The sequence below is a fragment of the Mucor velutinosus genome, assembly GCF_035048745.1.
Source record: "Mucor velutinosus strain NIH1002 chromosome Unknown tig00001564, whole genome shotgun sequence".
In the NCBI taxonomy this organism is placed as follows: Eukaryota; Fungi; Mucoromycota; class Mucoromycetes; order Mucorales; family Mucoraceae; genus Mucor; species Mucor velutinosus.
In genome coordinates, this window is record NW_027041906.1 from 2407238 (window position 1) to 2429016 (window position 21779).

Below are 21779 nucleotides of genomic sequence, written 5' to 3' on the forward strand. Positions count from 1 at the left end.
CCCCCTTAAAACTTGGCTACAAAGAGATTTCGAAACACGCCTTTTCTCTTGCTTCCAACATGTTCACTCTGTTTGCTTCAACCCACCTTTAAAACTGATCTGACGCCTGCGAAATCATCACATCGGGAATCATACGTTGCACCTCATTGTTATACGGCTTGAGTCGATCACCATTCACAGCATGTTTCAATCGTAAACTGTTCTTGCCCGTTAAGTGGTATGTGCCAGAACTCTTGTTAAATTGCACAACCTTGTATGGACCTTCCCATTTATCACCGAATTTGCTGTCTTGTATTGGGTTCTTCAATAACACTTGCTCGCCAACTTCATATTGCCTGATGAAATGTGCATTTGCGTCATAACGAATCTTCGCCTTAGCCTTGCGTTCGTCCGAGTATTCACGCGCCTTTTCCCTTACGCCATGTAACTTATCGCCAATCAATTCAATTCGCTCCTTGAGTTCTTCTTCTTCACCTTCAACGTAATCAAGACGAGGACTAACCCACACAGCTGGAGTACGGAATTCATAGCCATATAGTAAGTAACTTGGACTATACCCAGTGACGGTATTCTTTGTTGACCTTAAAACCATTAGAGCCGAATCCACATACTTGTCCCATTGATCAATATTTCGCTCATCTCTTGCAATTTTCGCCAACACAAACACCAGGGAGTGATTTAACTTCTCAACCATACCGTTAGCAGATGCACGATAACTTGTCACCATGATGTTCTTGCAACCGATTTGCTTCAAAAATTGGTGAACGTAAGTAGAGATGAAATTAGCACCTCGATCGGATAGCAATCTAGCAGGTACACCGTATCTTGACACAATTTCACTAAAATAGAATTCACCGGTAGTAACTTCATCGATAGTAGATACAGCACGAGCCATAGGCCATCTTGTCAGACCGCAAATAGCTGTCAAAATATATTTGTTTCCCTTGGATGTAGTGGAGAGAGGACCGATTGCATCAACACTCACAAAATTCATGGGAGAACGTGGAGTCTTGATCACCTTCATTGGGTTCGATTTGGAAAAACGAATTCTTGCTCTGTACTGGCATGTATCACACGATTTCACCACAGTAGTAACCAACTCACGACAATCTTGTATCATATAGTGCCTTGCCACCTTATCTAGTGTATTCAAAATGCCTTGGTGACCTTCCTTGTGAACTTCTTGAACCTTCTGCAGAGCGGTGCCTTCATGCAACAACTCTCGACCAGTATTCAACTCAAGCACACGTCCATCGTCAGCCAACATTAGCCTTGCACAGTGATAGCGGATCTTACGGCAAACCTTGGGATCAGCACCCTTTGGATAAGAACCATTTAATAAGTAGTAGAGACTGATATACCAGGGAAAGGAGATTGTGGAATACATCCATTATGATCTGCATTCCGACAGTTCATCCAGTTACCAGATTTAGATATAAACTGTATGTACACTGGATTAGATGTACGATATCGATTTATACTATGATCATGAGAAGATATGGACTTCAGATACGCTAGTACTATAAGATTCATACTATATAAGATATAGGCTATAGATGGCACCACGGACATGGATGGCACTATAGACTTATACTTGTATTCCGACATTGACTACGGATGTTTACCATATCTGGATAGGCACCAAGATTAATGCAATATGAGCTTGTTGCTTCAGATGTGCACTTTATGATCCACGCTATAAGACACATGCTTATATCCGTGATACTAGCTACAGATACTTTATGTACTACAGACTTGTACTATATATGAGACATGCTATAGACATGCCATATATCCAGATACATGCTAATAAAGATGTATGCTTAGCGATACACACTCAGATATGTACTATTGATATAGACTAAGTAGACTGTACCTATCGGATACATGCTACTAGATCGATATTAATTATCCTTATAGAAAGGATAGATCAGGGTACTTCGGATGAGAGTCTAATTATTCATCATCCAGACAGAGCTAAATCATGATTAGCTTGCTGGAGTTGTCTTTTAGCATGATTAGACATTAGTTGATCTGAGTTGACTTATTTGTCAATCTAATTAATAGAACTTTTATCCATTGTTATAGTATATAAGAAGGATCATCTACCTGGCCAGTAGAGAGACTTCAGTTTACTTTACACCTGTCAGTTTGATAATAAAATATACCTTTATCAAGTTGACATCACTGTTTTTTTATTCTTTTTTTTCCGTGAATTTTAGTCTGTAAAGCCTCAAATTCCACATTTTTTTCAACTCAAAGGTTATCACTTTTACACTTTATCTTATACTCTACATTTTATTATTCTACTTTAAAAACTATTTTTATCATGTCTCACAACCAATACAACGCTACCGAAAACACTCAAAAGGATATTGCTCAAGACTCTATCCGTGTTTCTTCTCCTTATGACTCATCTATGCAAGTGGATGAGCACGCTCAACTTTCTGCAGTTGATCATCTTCTCAAGAAGATTGACACTGCTCAGGCTCGCTTGGATCAGATCCATCGTAACGCTGGTGATACTTACACTGAGGATGAACGCTTGGCGGCTGATGAAGCATCTGCGTCTGTCGAATGGCTCAGCAAGCAAGTCAGTGCCATTACTAAGAGGGCTGATTCCAAAGCAAGACCTGTCAATCTCAATGAGATCCCTCGTTTCCAGGTGGTAGGACAAGCTAAGCATTGGCCTGACCATCCTCGATTCACCACAGTCGATCATTTCTTCAGTGCTTTTGAGAACGTCATCAGAGCATCCGGTAATGAAGTAAATTTGGTTTGGAAACGCTACGTGCCTGTTTCACTGCCATTTGACTTCGAATCATGGACCAAGAATGATCTTCTGGCATGTAATGATTGGGATCAAGCCAAGGCATTGTTCCGCAAACATTTTGGTGCTCCCATCAACTCTGAGGAATCCATGGCCAAACTCTTCAGCATGCGCATGAAGAACAATGATACTCTACAGGACTATACAAATAAGTTCATGAAGTACGTCAAGGATTGTGGTTTCCCTCCTAACAGCAACATGTTAGCCAAGTTCTATCAGTTCACGCTGTTACGCAAGAATCAGCAAATGATGGTCAACCAAATGTCCGTCAAGCATGGTTCCAACCACAAATGGACTATCAACGAGATCTATGAATGTGTGTTGCCTTTGTTCCTTGTTGACGAGCAAAATCGTGGTGATGATGATGTTGAGGTCGACATCAGAGGTAAGCGTAAGGGTGGTTCTGGTGGTTCTGGTTCGAGAACAAAGATGGCAAGGGTATCTGCCACTGGGTATTTCTGTGCGAAGCATGGCGGGAGCAATGCCAACCACAACACCATTGACTGTAAGTCAAGATTGAAGCACTTTGGCTCTGACAACAAGCCTAACCGGGCTACTACTGCTGCTCCGTATTCTATGAATTCCTCATCCTCTGATCCCAAAACCTGCAACTTTTGTGGTAAGCCCCGTGCTTACGGTCATCGTTGTCAAGAGTTCTACGACTGGAAGAAGGAGAGAGAATCAAGGAAGAACATTGGTGTGCATACTGTACAAACAACCACTGTTCGCAAGGACAACAAGTCTGGTTCTGGTTCTGAGACCAACGATGTTACCATGGAAAGTAGCACTGATTCTGACATTGGTGATGCTGTTGGAGATGTCACCATGGAGGAAATAGATGCTTGCTTGGACGAGATTGAAGCAGAGGATGCCTCGCTCAACTGTAAGTCTAATGTGAAAAATGTACCTGAAAGTTTCAATCCATTTCAGTTACTGACTCCTATTATTTTAGAGAGCAAAGAAGGAAAACCAGTCCGTTTGATCGCGAAAGTAGATACGGGATCAGATTCCACCTTCTTAAATAAAAACATTTTTCACAATAAACTACTATTCACTTCCCAAGATACTATTTCTGTTGAAGGCAATTTGAACTTTCTGAGTCATTCAGTAAAGAGATTGGGTAAAACACCAGCTATCAAGATAAGATATCTTAATGACATTGCATTTGATCACTCGTTTGAGCTATCCAATTTTATTCAGGACCTAGGCGATTTTGATGTGCTACTGGGTGTAGACACATTGAGTCGACTTAGAATTGGGCTAACTGGCGTTGCTCACAAGTTTGCTGATATTGGAAATCTTACAGAGGAAGAGAAATCAGAGCTTCTTGAAAGCATCGATTTCGAAAATGTCAATTTTGATACTAAACATTCTATTGATCCAGAAACCGCATCAATCTTTGAATCCCAAGCTGAGGAGAATAAGTATATGAGCAACATCCAAGATGCTATTGATGAGAATCAGAGAATCAAGCCTGGAACGTTTTGTAACGTGCCTGAATCTGAGATCACTATACCAATCAAGGAGAATGTTGATTACTACGTCAAGCAATATCCGATCGCACATCATGCAATGCCCGAAATCGAAAAGCAATTGAATGAATGGCTGGATGCAGGAATTGTAGAACAGTGTAGACCTAACGGCTTATTCAACAGCCCTCTCATTGCAGTATCAAAGAAGGACAATGATGGCAAACCCACCAAAACTCGAGTTTGTATGGATGTGCGGAGGATCAACCAGCATATGCCCAACAATACAAACCAATTTGAGATACCAAATATACAGGATATCTTCACCCGGATCAAGCAGAAGGGGACAATATTTTCGAAAGTCGATCTGAAAAACGCATATTTTTCATTTAGAATTTCTGACATATCAAGAAATGTGCTTTTGTTCAATTTTAGAGGGAAATCGTATAGATGGTTAGGCTGCTGTTTCGGGTTGCGCCCAATCACATCTGTCTTTAGCTCTGTCATGAACATTTTGTTTTCTGATATGCCCAACGTGGAGGTCTATGTGGACGACCTATGCCTCGTATCTTCATCCTTATCCAGTCATTGCGAATTGATTAAGGAGGTGCTGAGACGCTTGACACATGCCAACTTAAAGATTGGTGTTGAAAAGTGCTCCTGGTTTCGATCTAGCATCTACTTGCTAGGCTTTGTAGTTGGTCCTCATGTTTCCAAGGTTGACATGCGACGTCTCTCTGACATTGATCATTGGGGTCCATGCAGATCTGCCAAACAGGTTAAACAACTAGCTGGTGTTATTTCATATTTGAGACCACACATCCCAAATCTGTCAAAACTGATGGCGCCTATTGATGCTCTACGAAATGATCCAGATGCTGGTAGCAAATGGACTGATGAGCACACCAAACGACTTGAGATTATCAAGAAGGTCTTGTTATCTGAAGCTTTACTGACTGCACCAGACATGAATAAGAAATTTTATCTTGAATGTGATGCTAGCTTATATGCAGTTGCAGTCATTTTGACGCAGCGCGACGATCAAGGACGCACAGTCTATGTGGCGATGTTGAGCAAATCTCTGACCAAATCCCAACAGAACTGGCCTGTCCTGAGACGAGAACTGTATGCCGTGTTATTCGGTTTAGTTCGTTTGCGACCCTTATTGTACGGGCATCCTGAGATTGAGGTTATGACAGATCATCGAGCTCTGATTTATATCTACACATGTAAATGTCCTACTAGAGTCATTCAAAATTACATGGAGATTTTAAACGAGTATCCCCAACTGCAATTCACTCATATCAAGGGCTTAGACAACATCTTACCTGACAAACTTAGTCGCTTGTATGAACCTTTAGAAGATCATACAGAGCTGGCGGGAGACAGTGATAAGAAAATTGCTAAATTACAAAAGAATATCATGAGAAGCAAAGGCTCCAAGAAACGATTCATTGGCAACAATAAGCAAACAAAGCATTATCTAACCAAGAACAAAGTAGTCTATAACAAAGACAAGCACTTGAATGTACTTGCTATGAAGATCAAGGAGGGCAATTATGAAAGCGTTGCTTACATTGCACCACCTGACAATGAGAGAGACCAACTGCTTCGTGAAACTCATGAATTTGGACACTTTGGTGCCGCTAGTATTGTCAAGAAACTACATGAAGAAGGTATTCATTGGACAGGTCTATATGATGATGCAAAGGCAATTTGTCAATCATGTATGGAATGTGCAAGACACAATGGAGTTCAAAAGGGTTACCATGAACTGAGAAACGTTGTAGCGTATGGTCCATTTGATCACATAGGCATTGACTTTCTTGGTCCGTTAACTCCAACCAACAATGGCAATATATATATATTAGTTGTATACGACATTTGCACCAGATTTATTATAACTCGTGCATTGCCCAACAAACAAACTGATACTGTCGCTAGAGCTCTGACTACCATCTTTGGAGACTTTGGCGTAGTACAAATACTACAATCTGATAATGGACGTGAATTCAAGAGTGCTTTGATGAGCGAGATTGGTAAAGCACTTGGCATCAATCAAAGATACTCTACGGCTTTCCACGCTAGGGGCAATGGTGCATCCGAATCAGGTGTTAAAAATATTCTTAATGCACTTCGTAAGATGGTCAGTGAACACATCTATGACTGGGACTCGGTTCTACCTGGAACTCAACTGGCTATAAACACAAAAATTAGGTATCGCACTGAGAGTGCACCTTTTCAATTGATGTTTGCTAGACCATTGAATAGATTCGTAGACTACGATGATCCTAAGATCAAGGACAACTTACCAAAGAAGCCAATGACTCTCGGTGAGCTACGCAAGAAGGCAGAGATTATGAACCAGGTTGTCTTTCCAGCTATTAACCAAAGAACACAACGCATTATTGAAGAGCAAGCAACGCGATTCAATAAGCATCACAAGATTACACACTTCAAAGTTGGTGATTGGGTTATGGTAAGACTTCCGCATAGAGAAAGCAAACTTGAGGCCGCTTATGATGGACCTTATCAAGTTGTTCAAAAGAAAAGATCTACATATGTGTTGAAAGACGATATGAATGAACTACTACATCGCGACTATGTGCCATCTGAATTGAAGCTGGTAGCAATCGACGAGTCTATCATCGAACAAGAAGTATATGAGGTTGACGAGATCAGAGCGCATCGTGGTCCTGAACACAATAGAGAGTATTTGGTAAAATGGAAGACATTTGGAGAAGCTGCCAACTCCTGGGAAACTGCTGCATCGTTCAACAACCCTCAAACCATTCGTAAGTACTGGGCAAAGATCAAGGAATATGAGCTGCTTGAGAAGAGAAGACAGGCACTAAATAGTGACACTGCTTCCTCCAAATCAAAGCGTAAGCGTGATGATTCTGACAAGCGTTTGAGAGGCTCTAAGAGACTCAACCTTGCAGAACAGTAAAGTGATGTTTGTCATGGAATATATCAGGGCAACATGCAAATTGCAGTAGCACCTTTAGACTATCACATTGCGTTATATCTTTGTCAGCGAATGCGAAATACAGATCATTGATCGTTTACATAATTCTTTGAATTAGTCAACATGCGTTGAAACTGGTGGGGGCAAATGTGGAATACATCCACTATGATCTGCATTCCGACAGTTCATCCAGTTACCAGATTTAGATATAAACTGTATGTACACTGGATTAGATGTACGATATCGATTTATACTATGATCATGAGAAGATATGGACTTCAGATACGCTAGTACTATAAGATTCATACTATATAAGATATAGGCTATAGATGGCACCACGGACATGGATGGCACTATAGACTTATACTTGTATTCCGACATTGACTACGGATGTTTACCATATCTGGATAGGCACCAAGATTAATGCAATATGAGCTTGTTGCTTCAGATGTGCACTTCATGATCCACGCTATAAGACACATGCTTATATCCGTGATACTAGCTACAGATACTTTATGTACTACAGACTTGTATTATATATGAGACATGCTATAGACATGCATATGATATGCTATAGACATGCCATATATCCAGATACATGCTAAAGATGTATGCTTAGCGATATACACTCAGATATGTACTATTAATATAGACTAAGAAGACTGTACCTATCGGATACATGCTACTAGATCGATATTAATTATCCTTATGGAAAGGATAGATCAGGGTACTTCGGATGAGAGTCTAATTATTCATCATCCAGACAGAGCTAAATCATGATTAGCTTGCTGGAGTTGTCTTTTAGCATGATTAGACATTAGTTGATCTGAGTTGACTTATTTGTCAATCTAATTAATAGAACTTTTATCCATTGTTATAGTATATAAGAAGGATCATCTACCTGGCCAGTAGAGAGACTTCAGTTTACTTTACACCTGTCAGTTTGATAATAAAATATACCTTTATCAAGTTGACATCACTGTTTTTTTATTCTTTTTTTTCCGTGAATTTTAGTCTGTAAAGCCTCAAATTCCACAGAGATAGCCATGCTTACAACAGTTACAGTTTAGAGAGACAATGTTTAAGAAAATACAATCAACACACAGGATGAAGGGATCAAATCAACACCAAATCCAGATCAAAATTAACCAAGGCAAGTGGATCAAAAGGGATTGAAAGTACAATTGGGATGGCTAGATTGAAAATTTAATGGAAGGATAAAGATAAAGATATTTATTGTTATTTTGATTGATTCTACTATATATAAGTTCTATGAATATTTTTTTTTGACATTTTACTCTATAAATTTTTTTTTTTTTTTTGACATGTTGCTCTATAAATATTTTTTTTTTTTTTTTGAGAAAATTAATTCAGGTACCTCGATTACACAATTCGAGCAGGCCCAAATTCCTTGATAAACTCGGGTAATGGAATGCAGCGCGATAGCGGATCAGCTATGTTAGAGGGACCCGGTTTGTACAAGATCTTGAAATTATATTCCATGACAGCAGCGCACCATCTTGACAGCTTGGGAGATTGCTTAGTTGGGTTGAAGATATACACCAAACTTGAATGATCTGTGATCAATATAAATTCTCTTCCTTTAAGGTAGTGTTGGAAATGTTGGATTGACCAAACCACTGCGAAAGCCTCGACCTCATGAATATGCCAATTCTTTTCAGACCCTCTGAGACTTCTGGAACCATAGCCAATAACTTGCTCATTACTGCGATCATGCTCATTGAATTGATCTACTTGGGTAAGAACACAACCAAGGCCTGATAGACTGCCATCAACGCTAAGTATTTGCACCTTATGACGATCGGGGAAAGCCAACACCGGATTACTGCACTGGATTTGCTTAAGAGTTTCAAATGCTTGCTGTTGTTCTGGCCCCCATACAAATTTGACTCCTTTTCTTGTGAGACTAACTAGCTCCTTGGCAATTGTTGCATAATTTGGTGTGAACATCCTAAAAAAACCAGTAAGACCAAGAAAACTCTTGAGTTCAGAAACATTTTGACAGGGCGGAAATGACTTGATCTTCTCTACATTGCGATCACCTGGTCTTGAACCTTCACTGCTAATAATATGCCCCAGATATTCAACCGATTCTTGCCCAAAATGACACTTCTTTCACTTGAACTTTAAGTTGGCCCTTTCCGCTGCTTCAAATAGCTCCCGTAAGTGTGCTTCATGAGCTTCTCTTGTTCTAGAAAAGCATAAGACATCATCATAGAAAATGCAAGCTGATTCACCAATCATATGCTTAAAAATAGAGTGCATCGCTCTTTGAAATTCTGAGCCGCCTACTGATATACCCATCGGCAATACTTTGTACCGAAAAGTCCCACGCTTTGTAACAAACCCTGTGAGGTCACGAGCCAAAGTATCCTCAGGATCGATCTCCAGTTGGTGGTACCCAGAAGAAGCATCCAGACACGAAAAATATTTCATTCCAGCCGTCAGTTCAGTCAGTTCCGCCACGGTTGGTGTTGGGAAGTTTGTTTGTACGATCAACTTATTCACCTTTCTGTAATCGATTACACAACGCCGAGAGCCATCCTTTTTCTCAACCAAGAACGCAGCAGAACTCCAAGTGCCATCAGCCTCCTCGATTAGGTCCAGTTCCAACATTTCATCCACGTACTTGTTTAGAGCGTCTTCATCTTCCCAGCTCAGACGAAAACATTTACTCTTGATAGGTTTCGCACCCTCCACAACTTGCACACGCATTTTGTGCCCCTTGATTTTAGTCAGACCCGACACTTCAGAGAAGACATGGCTAAATTCATTTAGTAAATCATGTAGAAATTCTGGGGCACCTTCAGCAATATTGTCCTTGTCATATTTGATTTCCTCAAATGTGTCCGGTATCAGATCTTCCTCCAACGATGCAGCATGTTTCTTGGCCAGTTCAATCTTGTAAATTTCCTTGCTTTTGTCGTGCACCAAACCTGGAATGTGCGAGGTAAAACCCTGCAACTTAACAAGACCAGAAGTGGTAGGTACCTTGATAATAGAGTTCGCAATGTCCAGTTCAACACCATAAGCCTGCAACCATGGAATACCCAAGATTAGAAGATCCGCATTCGTTTGATCTTGGACGCACATATGCTCTGGCCTTATGTGTTTGCCGTGGATGCAAATTGGTACATCCATCACAATGTCCGCACGCGCACCAGCAGATTCGTTGTTAAACCCCACTAATTGCAGAGAGTCGCCATTGCACGCCATACCTAGAGATTCACACAAGGACCTTGAGATAACACTTATGGAGCCACCGGTATCGAAACAAGCAATCACCTTCCTTCCATTGATCGATATTTCAGCCTTGAGAGGGGAACTCCATTTCATTTTTGCTAAATCGTAAGGATAACGATATACTGAGTGAGTGTCATCGAAATTGAGATCCGAATCAGTGCCTGAACTGAAAGATGCCATGGAGTCACCATCACTAGATGGGTCAGAGTCGTAATATGAAGAAGCCTCAGAGACATAAGAATCAGCAGCATGTTGGACAACATTGATTTTGTTTGGAGGTTCCTTGCTGCCACCATCCATCTCCATCAAGTGCCGTTTAGTACGCTTTGGCCTTTGCTTCCGTAGATCACGAAGACCATCCACGAAATCCTTAGCAGCGTCCTTGTCAATCGCAACCCAGTCCAAGATGGATAAACCAGAATCCAGTTCAGAAAGCTTGTTCCACACGTTTAATGATTTGGTTGGCACCTTCAACACACGAGCCTTTCTTGTCGGTCTTGGTTCCTTCATCGTGATTTCTTTGGATACAGTTTGCCCTGCTGGCGATACTCGCTTCTTCTTAGCGACACGATTGTTAGCATTTAAGACCTCGGGGACCTCCGGATTAGCTCTCTTGATAGCGTACACTTCATTTAACTCTTCAGCTTCCACCATGGTATCGATGAGATTCAAAGAAGACGATGAGGGTAGAGGATTTGGGAATTGAGTATCAACAACCTCTACTGTTGATACTCGCTGGCTTTTCCCGAATCCTTTCCATTAGTGCCCAAAGGTAAGCTATTAGCACCAGTAACCGGAGGAGCCTTAGCATCATTGACCATTTCCTTGGTGCACTCATATTTCTTATGCCCGGGTTCTCCACATAAGAAGCACACAATTCCACCAGTGTAAGAACGACGAGGGGCACTACCATATGCACTACTGTTCTTGTTGTTGTTCACAGTAGCTTCTTGTAAGGCAACCAAGTTAATTGACAATTTCTCCAACTTGTCTACCAAAGACATCACACTTGACATGGCTGAAATCTCGGAATTGCTGTCCGTGATTTCATGGTTATCCGCTACTTGTTCTTGCATGTTGCTCATAAGACCAGTTTCTAAAGCGCCTTGACGGTTGCTAGCCACAACACCATATTTTAACTGAGATTTCTCCACTTGTCTAGCTCTTTCCTTGGCGACCGCAAAAGTGGCAGGTTTACTTTCCTTCTCGACTTCATACGCAATGTTGGAATTGATGGCATTCAAAAAGGTGCGCACCAGAAGGCCTTGATCCTTGTTGCCTAGCAAATTGAACAGCTCCTCCATTCGTATGGCTACTTCGTCAACGGAGCGGTATTCATCCCCTTGTTTGAGCCCATAAATTGCGGACCACCATCTGTCCTCCAAGTCAGATAGGTATTGAGCCTTGAAGAGACTCTCGAATTTTTCCCAAGTGTCGGCCTTGGACCCAACAACGTTCCACCATGATTCAGCCTTGTCAACCAGGTTTTCCTCGACGATGAGTAGCATTTCTTCGTCATTGATTCTTGCGCTTTTCTTCAAACGATTCATTCTTGACATCCAAGTGGCTGCCCGTTCCTCATTGACGCCATCAAAGGACCTAGGTTCCCTAAGGAAACGACCACCAGAGCTAGGTTCACCACCGTTTTTCTTGTCAATTGCCATTTGGATTATCTTTAGGGAGAACGACGAGTTAGTAACCATTGAAGCCCGGACCAACTGATAAATATCAAGCTCTCTATAATGATTACCTTGGTAGTCGGTAATCAAGATATAAGTATTGTTGTGTGGAAAGGAAGACTGTAAGAACTATCCCAATAATTATGAGAGATGAATTTAAGGGTTCTTTAGGTTTGTTCGTACTAGATTGGCACTAGTAACTAAACTCCAGATTAGAATAAGAAAAAAAAATGGATGATGTTTATTAAGATGCAATTCAAAATACTATTTATATATGTCATTGTTCTATATATTGTTATTCTCCTGTCAGGCTCAATTCAGATCCGAATGTCAGTGCCCTGATCAAATGTAACCTCAAATTGGATTGCCTTCAATTTAACGTCAATTTCATGTACCCGCGTTCTTGAGTCGATCCTATCGTTTAAAATAGTAACACCCCAATTCCATTATTGTAATTCCACTTGAATCTTGCATCGATTCGACATTAATTGGTTTGCATCTATCCTGAGTCAAAGTCCAGAGTCAAATCCACATTTCAAAATAATAATGCTTGGCTATTAGCGCGCAATCTCATTTAGATCCCTGACTAATTCATCGATTCAACATTATCGGCTCCAAATACTGATTAGATTTCGGCTAAACTTGACAAGAAGCACCACGATCAAACGAATATGTAACAACAACAAAATAGAAGCGACACCAATTGAGTAAGCACCAACATTGATTAGCAATACACCAAATAGAGACCACATCGACTAGAATAACAGTATCAACGCACCATCAAGAGATAACATACAGTTTTACAACAATTATATGAGTGTGTCAATGCACCAGAACACCACACCAACGAGGAGTAACCCTTCAAGTAAGACATAGTAGATAAGTTAGAGAATTATACCTTGAATCCACCACATTGCGCCTTTTCCATATACGGTATATTGCCTTTTTAGGAAATCGAAATAGAGCCAAGTAATCAAGAGAAAGATACACACGTATCAAAATACAGAAGCTGATTTGGCCGAGTTGGTCTAAGGCGCCGCACTCAAGTTGCGGTCTCGCAAGAGGCGTGAGTTCGAATCTCACAGTCAGCATTTTTTTTCGCAAATCTCACATTTAAATGAGACGTTTAATTTTGCTTTTTTCTTTGATATTTGTAAATTTTGGTGCGATTGACCTCCTCGGCAAAGGTTCTGATAATGTTCGCATGTATTTGTGTTTGCTCAAGCTGTACTCACTCTGTAAAGGTGTAAGTTATTTTACATACTTTGCTCTTGTACGTTGTGTCTTACAATACAAATTTGTTCTGGAATCATAATATTAGGAAATAACACAGTAGTGTCATAGCTGAGTAATATGGATGACCATATTCTATTCGTATCATAATCTAAATAAATGGATACGTATTCTATCCTTTTGTTTGGAGGATCATATAACATTTTGTATTTCTAAACTCGAAGCCTACATATATTATCTGCACCAAAATTCGAAACGATTCATTGGAGGACATCGCGACATGTACTCAATTCTTATTTGAATTGCAGCGAGCCCTTAATCTAACTTTGTTGGTCTTTTCCTTCTGTATTTCTGCCTACTTTACGAATGGATTTTTTTTCTAGAGGATACACAGCTCTTAGAGGAGAGCGTGGACAACCCCAATCTGCTGATGAGACCATTGAAAAACTTGCTGACTGCCTCGAAACCGCGACTTTACTTGAAGACAGACGTGCAGGTGTTTTGAGCCTCAAAGGATTAGTGAGGGATTGGCCAGAGGTAAATGAGGATTTCACTACTAATGTATTAAATGCCAATAAATGCTATTTGCTGTTAGGAAGTTGGAAATAAGAGCTTTCCCGGATTGATCAAAGTTTTGCATACTGATTATAAGGATGTGGATATCACAAAATCTTTATTGGAAACCATTACAATTCTTTGCACAGTTCAACATCAAGTAGGTAGATATTTATGAAAAGAGGAATATGTAACTAAATGTTTGATTGTAGCAAGATAAAGACGACAAGGGGTTCAAATTTACAGATTATTTCATCGAGGTAAAAGCATAGCAATATCGACGAAGCTAAAGAACAACCTATACTCAGTAACGATAATAGGATTCTCGCAATGTTACCATCCTTTTGGACATTCTTGAAGAGTTTGATTTCTATGTTCGATACAACACCATCAAACTACTATCCACACTGTTAGCCAACAGAAGCAAACGAATCCAAGAATGCATTTTGACCAATCCAATGGGTATTTCTCGTCTTGTGGACATGTTAGATGATAAAAGAGACATCATCAGAAATGGTAAGGATGGTAGATATGGTCGAGTCCTTTTATGATTTAACACACAACTACATAGAGGGCTTATTACTGTTGATTGGCCTTACTCGTAGTAATACTGAGGTGCAAAAGATTGTTACCTTCCAAGCTACATTCGAGAAATTATTGGCTGTAATTGAAGAACAAGAGGGCATCTCTGGCGATATCGTCGTACAAGATAGTTTAACGCTAATGCACAATTTATTGCGATATAACGTATCTGATCAAGTTTACTTTCGCGAAACTAGCTGTATTCAACAAATTCCTGGTTTATTAGGTTATGTGGGCGATAGCGATGCGGACCATGTACCTTACTCATTCGAGGATTGGCCGCCTCAAAAGATTGCTAATACAGTGTTGGTGTTGCAATTGATTCGTATCTTGACTGAACCTGATAGTAGCAGTACGCCCATCAATCAGAAGGTGATGGTTCAAAGTGGCATTCTTTTGCCTATCGTTCAATTAGGTCTTTGCTCAAATGCTCCCTCTATCGTCCGTACCGAGGCTCTTTATTCCATTGCGTATGTTGTCGCCTCCAATGTTGATAATCAGGTTATGCTTGGTAAGATTGTAGTTGCTTCTCCTCCTGTGCTGAATCAAGATGGCCAGATTGACGCCAATGCTGCTCCTGGCATCCCTCGCCCAGCTATGATTTCTCTCATCTCAATTGCTGTCAACGAAGACCGTGGTGTGTCCTACAGTTATTCAAGCCGTGCTGCTGCCACATATGCGGTATACTCTTGTTTGGAGGAAAATCCGGATGCCCAGCTCGTATTGGCTTCTACCCTCAAGACGCCACCCGAAGATAATGCAAACAGCTCTTACACCGGTAATTCAATTTGCCTTTTGGTCAATCATCGTGCTAATCTTGTATACAACAGATAAACCCCATTCAGCAGGATCCCTTTTGTTGGAGGTTATCGAGAATTGGGAGCAATCGTTGACCGATCCTTATAAGGTGTGGTTTGCCTGTGATATTTTATCTCATATTATCAGAAACAACGAGAGAGCCAAGCAAATAGCGGGAAGTATTGTATTTGGTGATGAGGCTAATGGCGAGGATCCTGTTCCTTTACTGCATCAGATTGTTGCACAATTGCTCATGTCCACCAAGAACCCCTCTACCAATGCTCGCATTCCAATTGGTTATCTGTGCTTGCTCTGTACATGGCTTCATGAGAGCCCAGCATCCGTCAGCTTGTTCTTGGCCGAGAGTACACATGTTCAGTTTGTAAGTGCACCTTGTTTCGACTCGCTGAGGCTTATATGACTAATGCACACTGAAGTTGATCCAAGAAATGCAATCATCCACCAATGACCCTACAGTGCAAGGCCTTGTTGCTTATCTTTTAGGCATTACATACGAATATAACGATGATCCATCCACTCCTTTGGATAGAGCTAAACTGCAAGCCATCTTCTCCAGCCGCTTGGACCAATTCAATAGCTTGGTAGCTCGTCTGCGTGATAGTCCAGCTGTCAAAAATGCGCCACAATTTTTGCAAATCTCCGCAGAGGATGAATCCATCTCCAATACAACGCATTCGCTACCCTCTTTACTGTTGGATAGCGTTTTCGTAGACTTATTCAAGTCAAACTATGGTTGGTATTCAGTGAAATGGACCTTTAGCTATCGATCTCTTAACGTTGATATCCAACTAGAAAACATCCAGAAATCAATCAAAAAGAAGCCAGCCAAATTCAACAAGATTGAAAACAGAACAAGTAAGTGGTGCAATGTCGAGGACTGAAGATGCAGCTTAATAACAGGGCATTGCAGATTCACCTGCTCCTCCAAGCCCAATTGTATCAGACGAAGTAATTCAAAGTTATAAAAACACAATTGAAGAACAATCGAATCAAATCAAATCACTGGAATCAAAAGTATCAGAATTAGAGTCTTCCTTACAAATTTTGGTATTCAAGCACATGAATTTTCAGAATCAGATCATGATTTAATTCTCTTTTGTAGAAATCCAACGATGAATTGATCAAGAACGAATTGACATCAGCTGCTACAGATAAAGCATTATTAGAAGAACAAATATCTGATTTGAAAAACAAATTAGCCACTGCAGAAACTGAAGTTGCCAAAAAGTCATTGCAACCTCCTGCCGTGGATGAAAAACAAGCTGCCAGAATCAAAGAATTGGAGGAGCAACTTGGAAACGAAAAGGCTAAATTTGCTGATCTGGAAAAGGAACAAGAGGATCTCCTTGTCTGTATGGGTAAGTGCTTTTTGGAGTAGATTGACAAGAACGTTTTTCTGATCACATCTTATAGGTGAACAAGATTTGGACATTAAAAAGTACAAGAAGAGATTGAGAGATTTAGGAGAGGCTGTCACTGACAGTGAGGATGAAGATGAAGAGTAAAATAAAGATTTATTTCTGCATCTACAACATTTACAAATCGCTATTTTGAGCGACCACTGAAGGAATTTACTTCCTAATAAATGTGTTGCCATGACTACATCTAGTATGCTGCGCACTTTATTTATAACCTGCGAGTTTGTATGACCATGATATACCGAAAATGGCTTCAATCTTGTAAGTGATCCCCATTTGTTTTGTTGCAGGCTACCACAATCTTATCAAGTATCAAACTGAGTCATCGTAACACTAGCTTGATTTGATCTGATGCTTTTAATATTAAAAAACGGGTCATGAATGACTAATGCACTCTTTTACCAATGAAACATTGTATCAATGGCAACAATGATCACATGCAGCTGTAATCCTTCAATGCTAAACTAACGGCTTTTGCTGATCCACGAATAAAGAGCAAGCCTTGGCACACAGTGCAACCCATAGCATAAAAAACTGATTATGGATACATCTATGAACTATCCTCATTCACTGTTCCATCAGTTACATGAAATGCTTCATTGGGAATCTAAAGGAGCCGTGCCACACAGTTTATGATCACGCATTAGGCTTTGTACCCACAATATATATTTATTTACACCAAAATGAGATATTCGCACAAACATCTTTCACATCCTATCATATAAGCATATTACACTATCATAAATATGTACATAGATCACACTGCTGATCAAATAAACCGTTACTGGACTGAGCCTGTTACTATTGATTGACGACTAATTCACATAATGCAATTGATGTGGTGTCTCTTGATGACTGTTTCATAGATAGGTAATCGATCATCAGTGTACAGTGGTAAAGATTCTTCATATTCAATTACATCCAAAAACCTTGGCACAGGCAGTGCGTTTGCAGTTGATGATGAGCTACTGGCGTCTTCAGACTGTCGCTCAAAAACGTTCTTGAACGTGGAATAAAACTCAATTTCTTCAGAAGAACGAATACCATAACCAAGAGTGCCCACTTTGATTGGAATATCTGCTAAATCAAAGTCGTAAGACCATAGTTTTCCTTTTCGTTTTATGCTGATTTGTAATATATATGCAATCGAGAATACAAGGCCGTATGTAAAGGTCGGTAATCCATCAACAGGAACGTCTAGAGAGGTATTCACGTCGAAATGAGCTGTCGTTTCCAGTGAATGTTGTTTGATGGTATTTTGAGCAATCAATTGTTTGAGTTTCTTTTCACTCTTCAATGGCTTGTCCTTTTTAAATGCTCTGTTCCATGTTTGAATTTGGTATAATTTTGTTGAAATTGATTCTATCGACTTTTTAGGTATATTGTTGACGTTTAACGAGATGTTGATAGTGTCGCCTAGTACGTAATCCAGAGAAGACATGCTGGCGTGTACAAATGGTGTAGATTCTGGAGAGTTGCTGTCTGTATTATCTATGGTCGTGATGTGCACTGGTTTCTTTGATATACTGGTTTCAATAAAAGGCATATATATGATAGACTTGTGTGCTTTGATGATGTTGGTTTTGCCTTGATCTTGATCCAGGTAAGCTGACAACACAAAGTTTGAATGATACGATAGACCATCTCCTTCAGATATCACATTGGCCGATGGCGGAAACTGCACCATTGGTACTTGTATGATGAATGGAATTGAGATATCTGTCCCTGCAATGATATCTACTGGAGGTCGTAGGTCTTTTTGTTTCCAGAGTATCTTTTGTGTGCCGAATAATTGCTGATTGTACATTGGATTTGCATAGCCAGAGTGATATGTTGATTCAGAAGCATGAAAAACAATGCGAAGTCTTTCAGCTTTTTGCAATTGCTCTTCAGTAGCATTCAATTTGACAAAGCCTATATGATCACCGATTAGCATATGAGCCTATAACATGGCCATTGCATCATGCAATTACCTTGGAATACTGATCCAGGGCCATATACAGGTTGATTCTTGATAGACCAGCCAAATTCTGGCAAAAGATTGATTTCTATTGACATGTTCAGGTGCTTCAAGGTAACAAAAGCGGAAAGAGAAGGTAAAGTGTTTGTTCAGGCTGCTTTCTCAGGCGTTTTATACTTTTTGCCAGATTTGCGGACTTGGCAATACAGCTCTCTCTAGATTATGTCTTGGTTAATGATGCATTTAATGAGGACTATGAAGAGAAGCAAGACTGTTACTGACCGGCAGTATACGCATTTGTGGCATCAACTTTATGCAAAAAACCGTATACAACCCAAGTTGCTACAGATTAGGCTAGCCAGTCAAACTATGGTGGTTCGAAATGCCAAATTCGCCAAGGTAGAGAGCACTTGGCAAAAGATCGTCTACCTAAATCAACACCCAGTTCCAGGGATTTTCAATTCTTAAGCATTTTGCCTGTATTGGCCATCTTGTATCACCCCATGACACACTGCTGCTCTTGTATAATACACTAAATCAACTAGAGATAAGATCATGGCAGTGCTACAAATTTATAAAGCCATCATCTAGTGCAATACGCCTCTTTCCAAATTCCATTAGACCATCATGGCAACTCAAATGTGAATTTAAACAAGATCAAATCAAGGCTACTGCGGCCGATGCATGTATTATTTGGTATTACACATTTACAATGATCAAACATCTTACTGAAGCTATAAAAACTGCTGCGGTGAGTCATGTACTACCATCTGTTATGTAAGATACATGAGAGAGGAGAGAAAAAATCATTGCCTTCTTGAGCACAGAGCTCGAAACGAGCACAGCTGCGTTTTGCGGAGTAACAGCAAATGTGGATGTTGAAGTAGAGTGCACATGATGCTATGGAAATTACGATTACTATATTTGTATATAAATTTACCCATACATGGATCTTTCAAACATTGGCAGCCTTGGCAAAACAGAAAAAGTCAGAAAACGAAGATCCTTGACATCCACAAGGCATTTGTTCTATCTATCAAGACATACATTGGGCATTGCATTCATAGCCACTTCTGTTAAAGCAGCAGATGAATGATATGCACACATGCTTGGCATTGTTAAACAGGATGATGCGAGTGCCCTCAGGCTCACTCTCCTGGTCTCGCCGAATGAGCGGCAAAAACATGTCCAAACAGTTACTTGATCTGGATTTTGGTGGAACTTTGATTTCAGGAAGCGGGCATGCTTCATACACATTGAATGTCTGATTTATAGCAAATGTATAAATAGGACTCATGCCCTTCTTTTTGGCGTTTCAGTGCCCCCCCCCCCCCATTCGGCGACCGTGTCCGAATACCTCCTACAGGGTTGCCCATCACTGCAATGATGCAATGTGTATCTCGTTTACAAACTGTGCATCACCTTGGTATGAAAATACACACATTTTCTACCAACAAACATCAAGTATTCAGATAACATCATTTTCGTGCCATTGGGCACAAAAAACTGGCCATGACTGAAGGCGCACATGGCTTTTTAGACAACAGACGCTAAGCTCTGTATCACATTCATATAACACATTACGTCGAGTAAGCGATTTAATATGAAAAAGCAGTTGAGATGTTTTTAATAAATAAATACAATGGGCAAGGTTGGGGTATAATGTAAGCATACAATCTATTGGGATCTAACATATGGGGTGTTGTGATCTTTGTAATTCATAATCGGGTAATCGAGTAGCATCATAAAGGGGTAGAGCGTCTTCATATTCAATTGCTTTCATAAATTTTGGTAGAGGCATAGATTTACTGCCTGATGAAGAGCTTGGTTCAAACAGAGAGTACATCTTGAGTTCAGACGAAGATTTGATACCGTAGCCCAGCGTACCAATTGTCACTGGTACATCATCCATGCTGACATTATAGCTCCATATACCACCCATTGGGCCCTTTTGTTCTATGCTGATCTGTAGTTTATATGAGACTTGCACTAGGTTACCGTAATTATAGGATGGGGTCAAATCCGCAGGCAACTTTAGCTCTAGATCAGCCTGGCAACAAGTTCCCTTACCACCGAGATATTCAATCATTAGCAGTTTGTGAGATGCTTTAGCAACAGTGGTGACTTGGTCATTGAGATCATCGAAAGCAACGATGTGTAAGGTTTGGACAAGTTTGAGATGAGCAGTAATGTACTGAAGCGAGCCACCAGAAGGAGCAGGTTTGTTGCTAGTGATATCAAGACGAACAGGGATGGATTCGTTGGGGACGAAATCGTGTGCACTCATCTTGACTTTGGCAGTGAGATGAGCTTTGGACGAGACCATAAAAAGAGGTGATTTCAGTACGCTAGTTTCAACATAGGGCATACAGATAATGGGAATATCTGTGCGTATAGGTTCTGTCAATCTAGCGATCGAAGAGGGGGTATCAACAAAGGCAATGAGTTGGAATGCGCAACGATAAAAGCTGTGGTCCATGGAAGGTGGAAATTGGACCATGGGCATTTGAATAGTGAATGGAAACGAGTAATCAGCATCTGTGTCTAGCTTCAATGTCTGTTGCTGAGAGTGCCAGAGCACTTGTTGGACACTAAACAGCGTTCTCTTTGTGGTGCGCAATACACCAGGAGACAGTTCGAATGGAGGAATAGTTTCAACAGCGTAAAAAGCAAGTCTGATTCTTTCAACCACCAGGTCCAGCGATTCAATGTTGAGTTTTACGAAGCCTATGGATTTAATTGATATTGAGTATGAGATCTATCAATGCAATTGTATCGGACATACCTTGGAATACGGATCCAGGGCCATAGACTGGAGTGTCTTTGATAGACCAGCCAAATTCAGGTAGTAATTCTATAGAGAATGAACAGGAAGTAGTCATTTTGTGATATAATTAAAAAGAGATCGGCATTCGATGATTGACGTATTTATATCAGATGCAGAAACCTTGGCCGCCGCAGTAACCAGCGCTTTTGCCCAGCCGCAGCTTTTGTACTATTGT

At 40.4% G+C, this 21779-nt stretch overlaps 8 protein-coding genes and 1 non-coding gene across 9 annotated transcripts; 3 read left to right on the plus strand and 6 right to left on the minus strand.

Annotated features, from left to right (window-relative positions):
- Positions 1-88: 88 nt before the first annotated feature.
- Positions 89-1267, minus strand: ATC70_011082 (uncharacterized protein; the record flags this gene model as incomplete). The annotated part of the gene is made up of 1 exon (XM_064830283.1): positions 89-1267. One exon carries the CDS (start codon positions 1265-1267, stop codon positions 89-91), a length of 1179 nt encoding a protein of 392 aa, XP_064682785.1.
- Positions 1268-2329: 1062 nt separating this feature from the next.
- On the plus strand, positions 2330-7249 carry ATC70_011083 (uncharacterized protein; the record flags this gene model as incomplete). Its single annotated transcript, XM_064830284.1, has 1 exon — positions 2330-7249. The coding sequence occupies one exon, from the start codon at positions 2330-2332 to the stop codon at positions 7247-7249; it is 4920 nt and encodes a 1639-aa protein (XP_064682786.1).
- Positions 7250-8650: 1401 nt separating this feature from the next.
- On the minus strand, positions 8651-9238 carry SEC26 (coatomer subunit beta; the record flags this gene model as incomplete). The annotated part of the gene is made up of 1 exon (XM_064830285.1): positions 8651-9238. One exon carries the CDS (start codon positions 9236-9238, stop codon positions 8651-8653), a length of 588 nt encoding a protein of 195 aa, XP_064682787.1.
- Positions 9239-9403: 165 nt separating this feature from the next.
- On the minus strand, positions 9404-11185 carry DFR1_2 (dihydrofolate reductase; the record flags this gene model as incomplete). Its single annotated transcript, XM_064830286.1, has 1 exon — positions 9404-11185. One exon carries the CDS (start codon positions 11183-11185, stop codon positions 9404-9406), a length of 1782 nt encoding a protein of 593 aa, XP_064682788.1.
- A 65-nt stretch (positions 11186-11250) lies between these two features.
- Positions 11251-12195, minus strand: ATC70_011086 (uncharacterized protein; the record flags this gene model as incomplete). The annotated part of the gene is made up of 1 exon (XM_064830287.1): positions 11251-12195. One exon carries the CDS (start codon positions 12193-12195, stop codon positions 11251-11253), a length of 945 nt encoding a protein of 314 aa, XP_064682789.1.
- A 1023-nt stretch (positions 12196-13218) lies between these two features.
- ATC70_011087 lies at positions 13219-13301 on the plus strand. Its single transcript has one exon. It is a non-coding gene; the product is annotated as a tRNA-Leu (tRNA).
- A 508-nt stretch (positions 13302-13809) lies between these two features.
- Positions 13810-16904, plus strand: ATP2_4 (atp2, beta subunit of the F1 sector of mitochondrial F1F0 ATP synthase; the record flags this gene model as incomplete). Its single annotated transcript, XM_064830288.1, has 11 exons — positions 13810-13980; positions 14039-14158; positions 14211-14258; positions 14319-14514; positions 14570-15358; positions 15411-15760; positions 15816-16131; positions 16192-16254; positions 16310-16446; positions 16502-16757; positions 16813-16904. 11 exons carry the CDS (start codon positions 13810-13812, stop codon positions 16902-16904), a joined length of 2538 nt encoding a protein of 845 aa, XP_064682790.1.
- A 733-nt stretch (positions 16905-17637) lies between these two features.
- Positions 17638-18875, minus strand: ATC70_011089 (uncharacterized protein; the record flags this gene model as incomplete). The annotated part of the gene is made up of 2 exons (XM_064830289.1): positions 17638-18731; positions 18791-18875. The coding sequence occupies 2 exons, from the start codon at positions 18873-18875 to the stop codon at positions 17638-17640; spliced, it is 1179 nt and encodes a 392-aa protein (XP_064682791.1).
- A 1589-nt stretch (positions 18876-20464) lies between these two features.
- On the minus strand, positions 20465-21659 carry TUP1_3 (general transcription repressor; the record flags this gene model as incomplete). Its single annotated transcript, XM_064830290.1, has 2 exons — positions 20465-21504; positions 21563-21659. The coding sequence occupies 2 exons, from the start codon at positions 21657-21659 to the stop codon at positions 20465-20467; spliced, it is 1137 nt and encodes a 378-aa protein (XP_064682792.1).
- Positions 21660-21779: the final 120 nt, after the last annotated feature.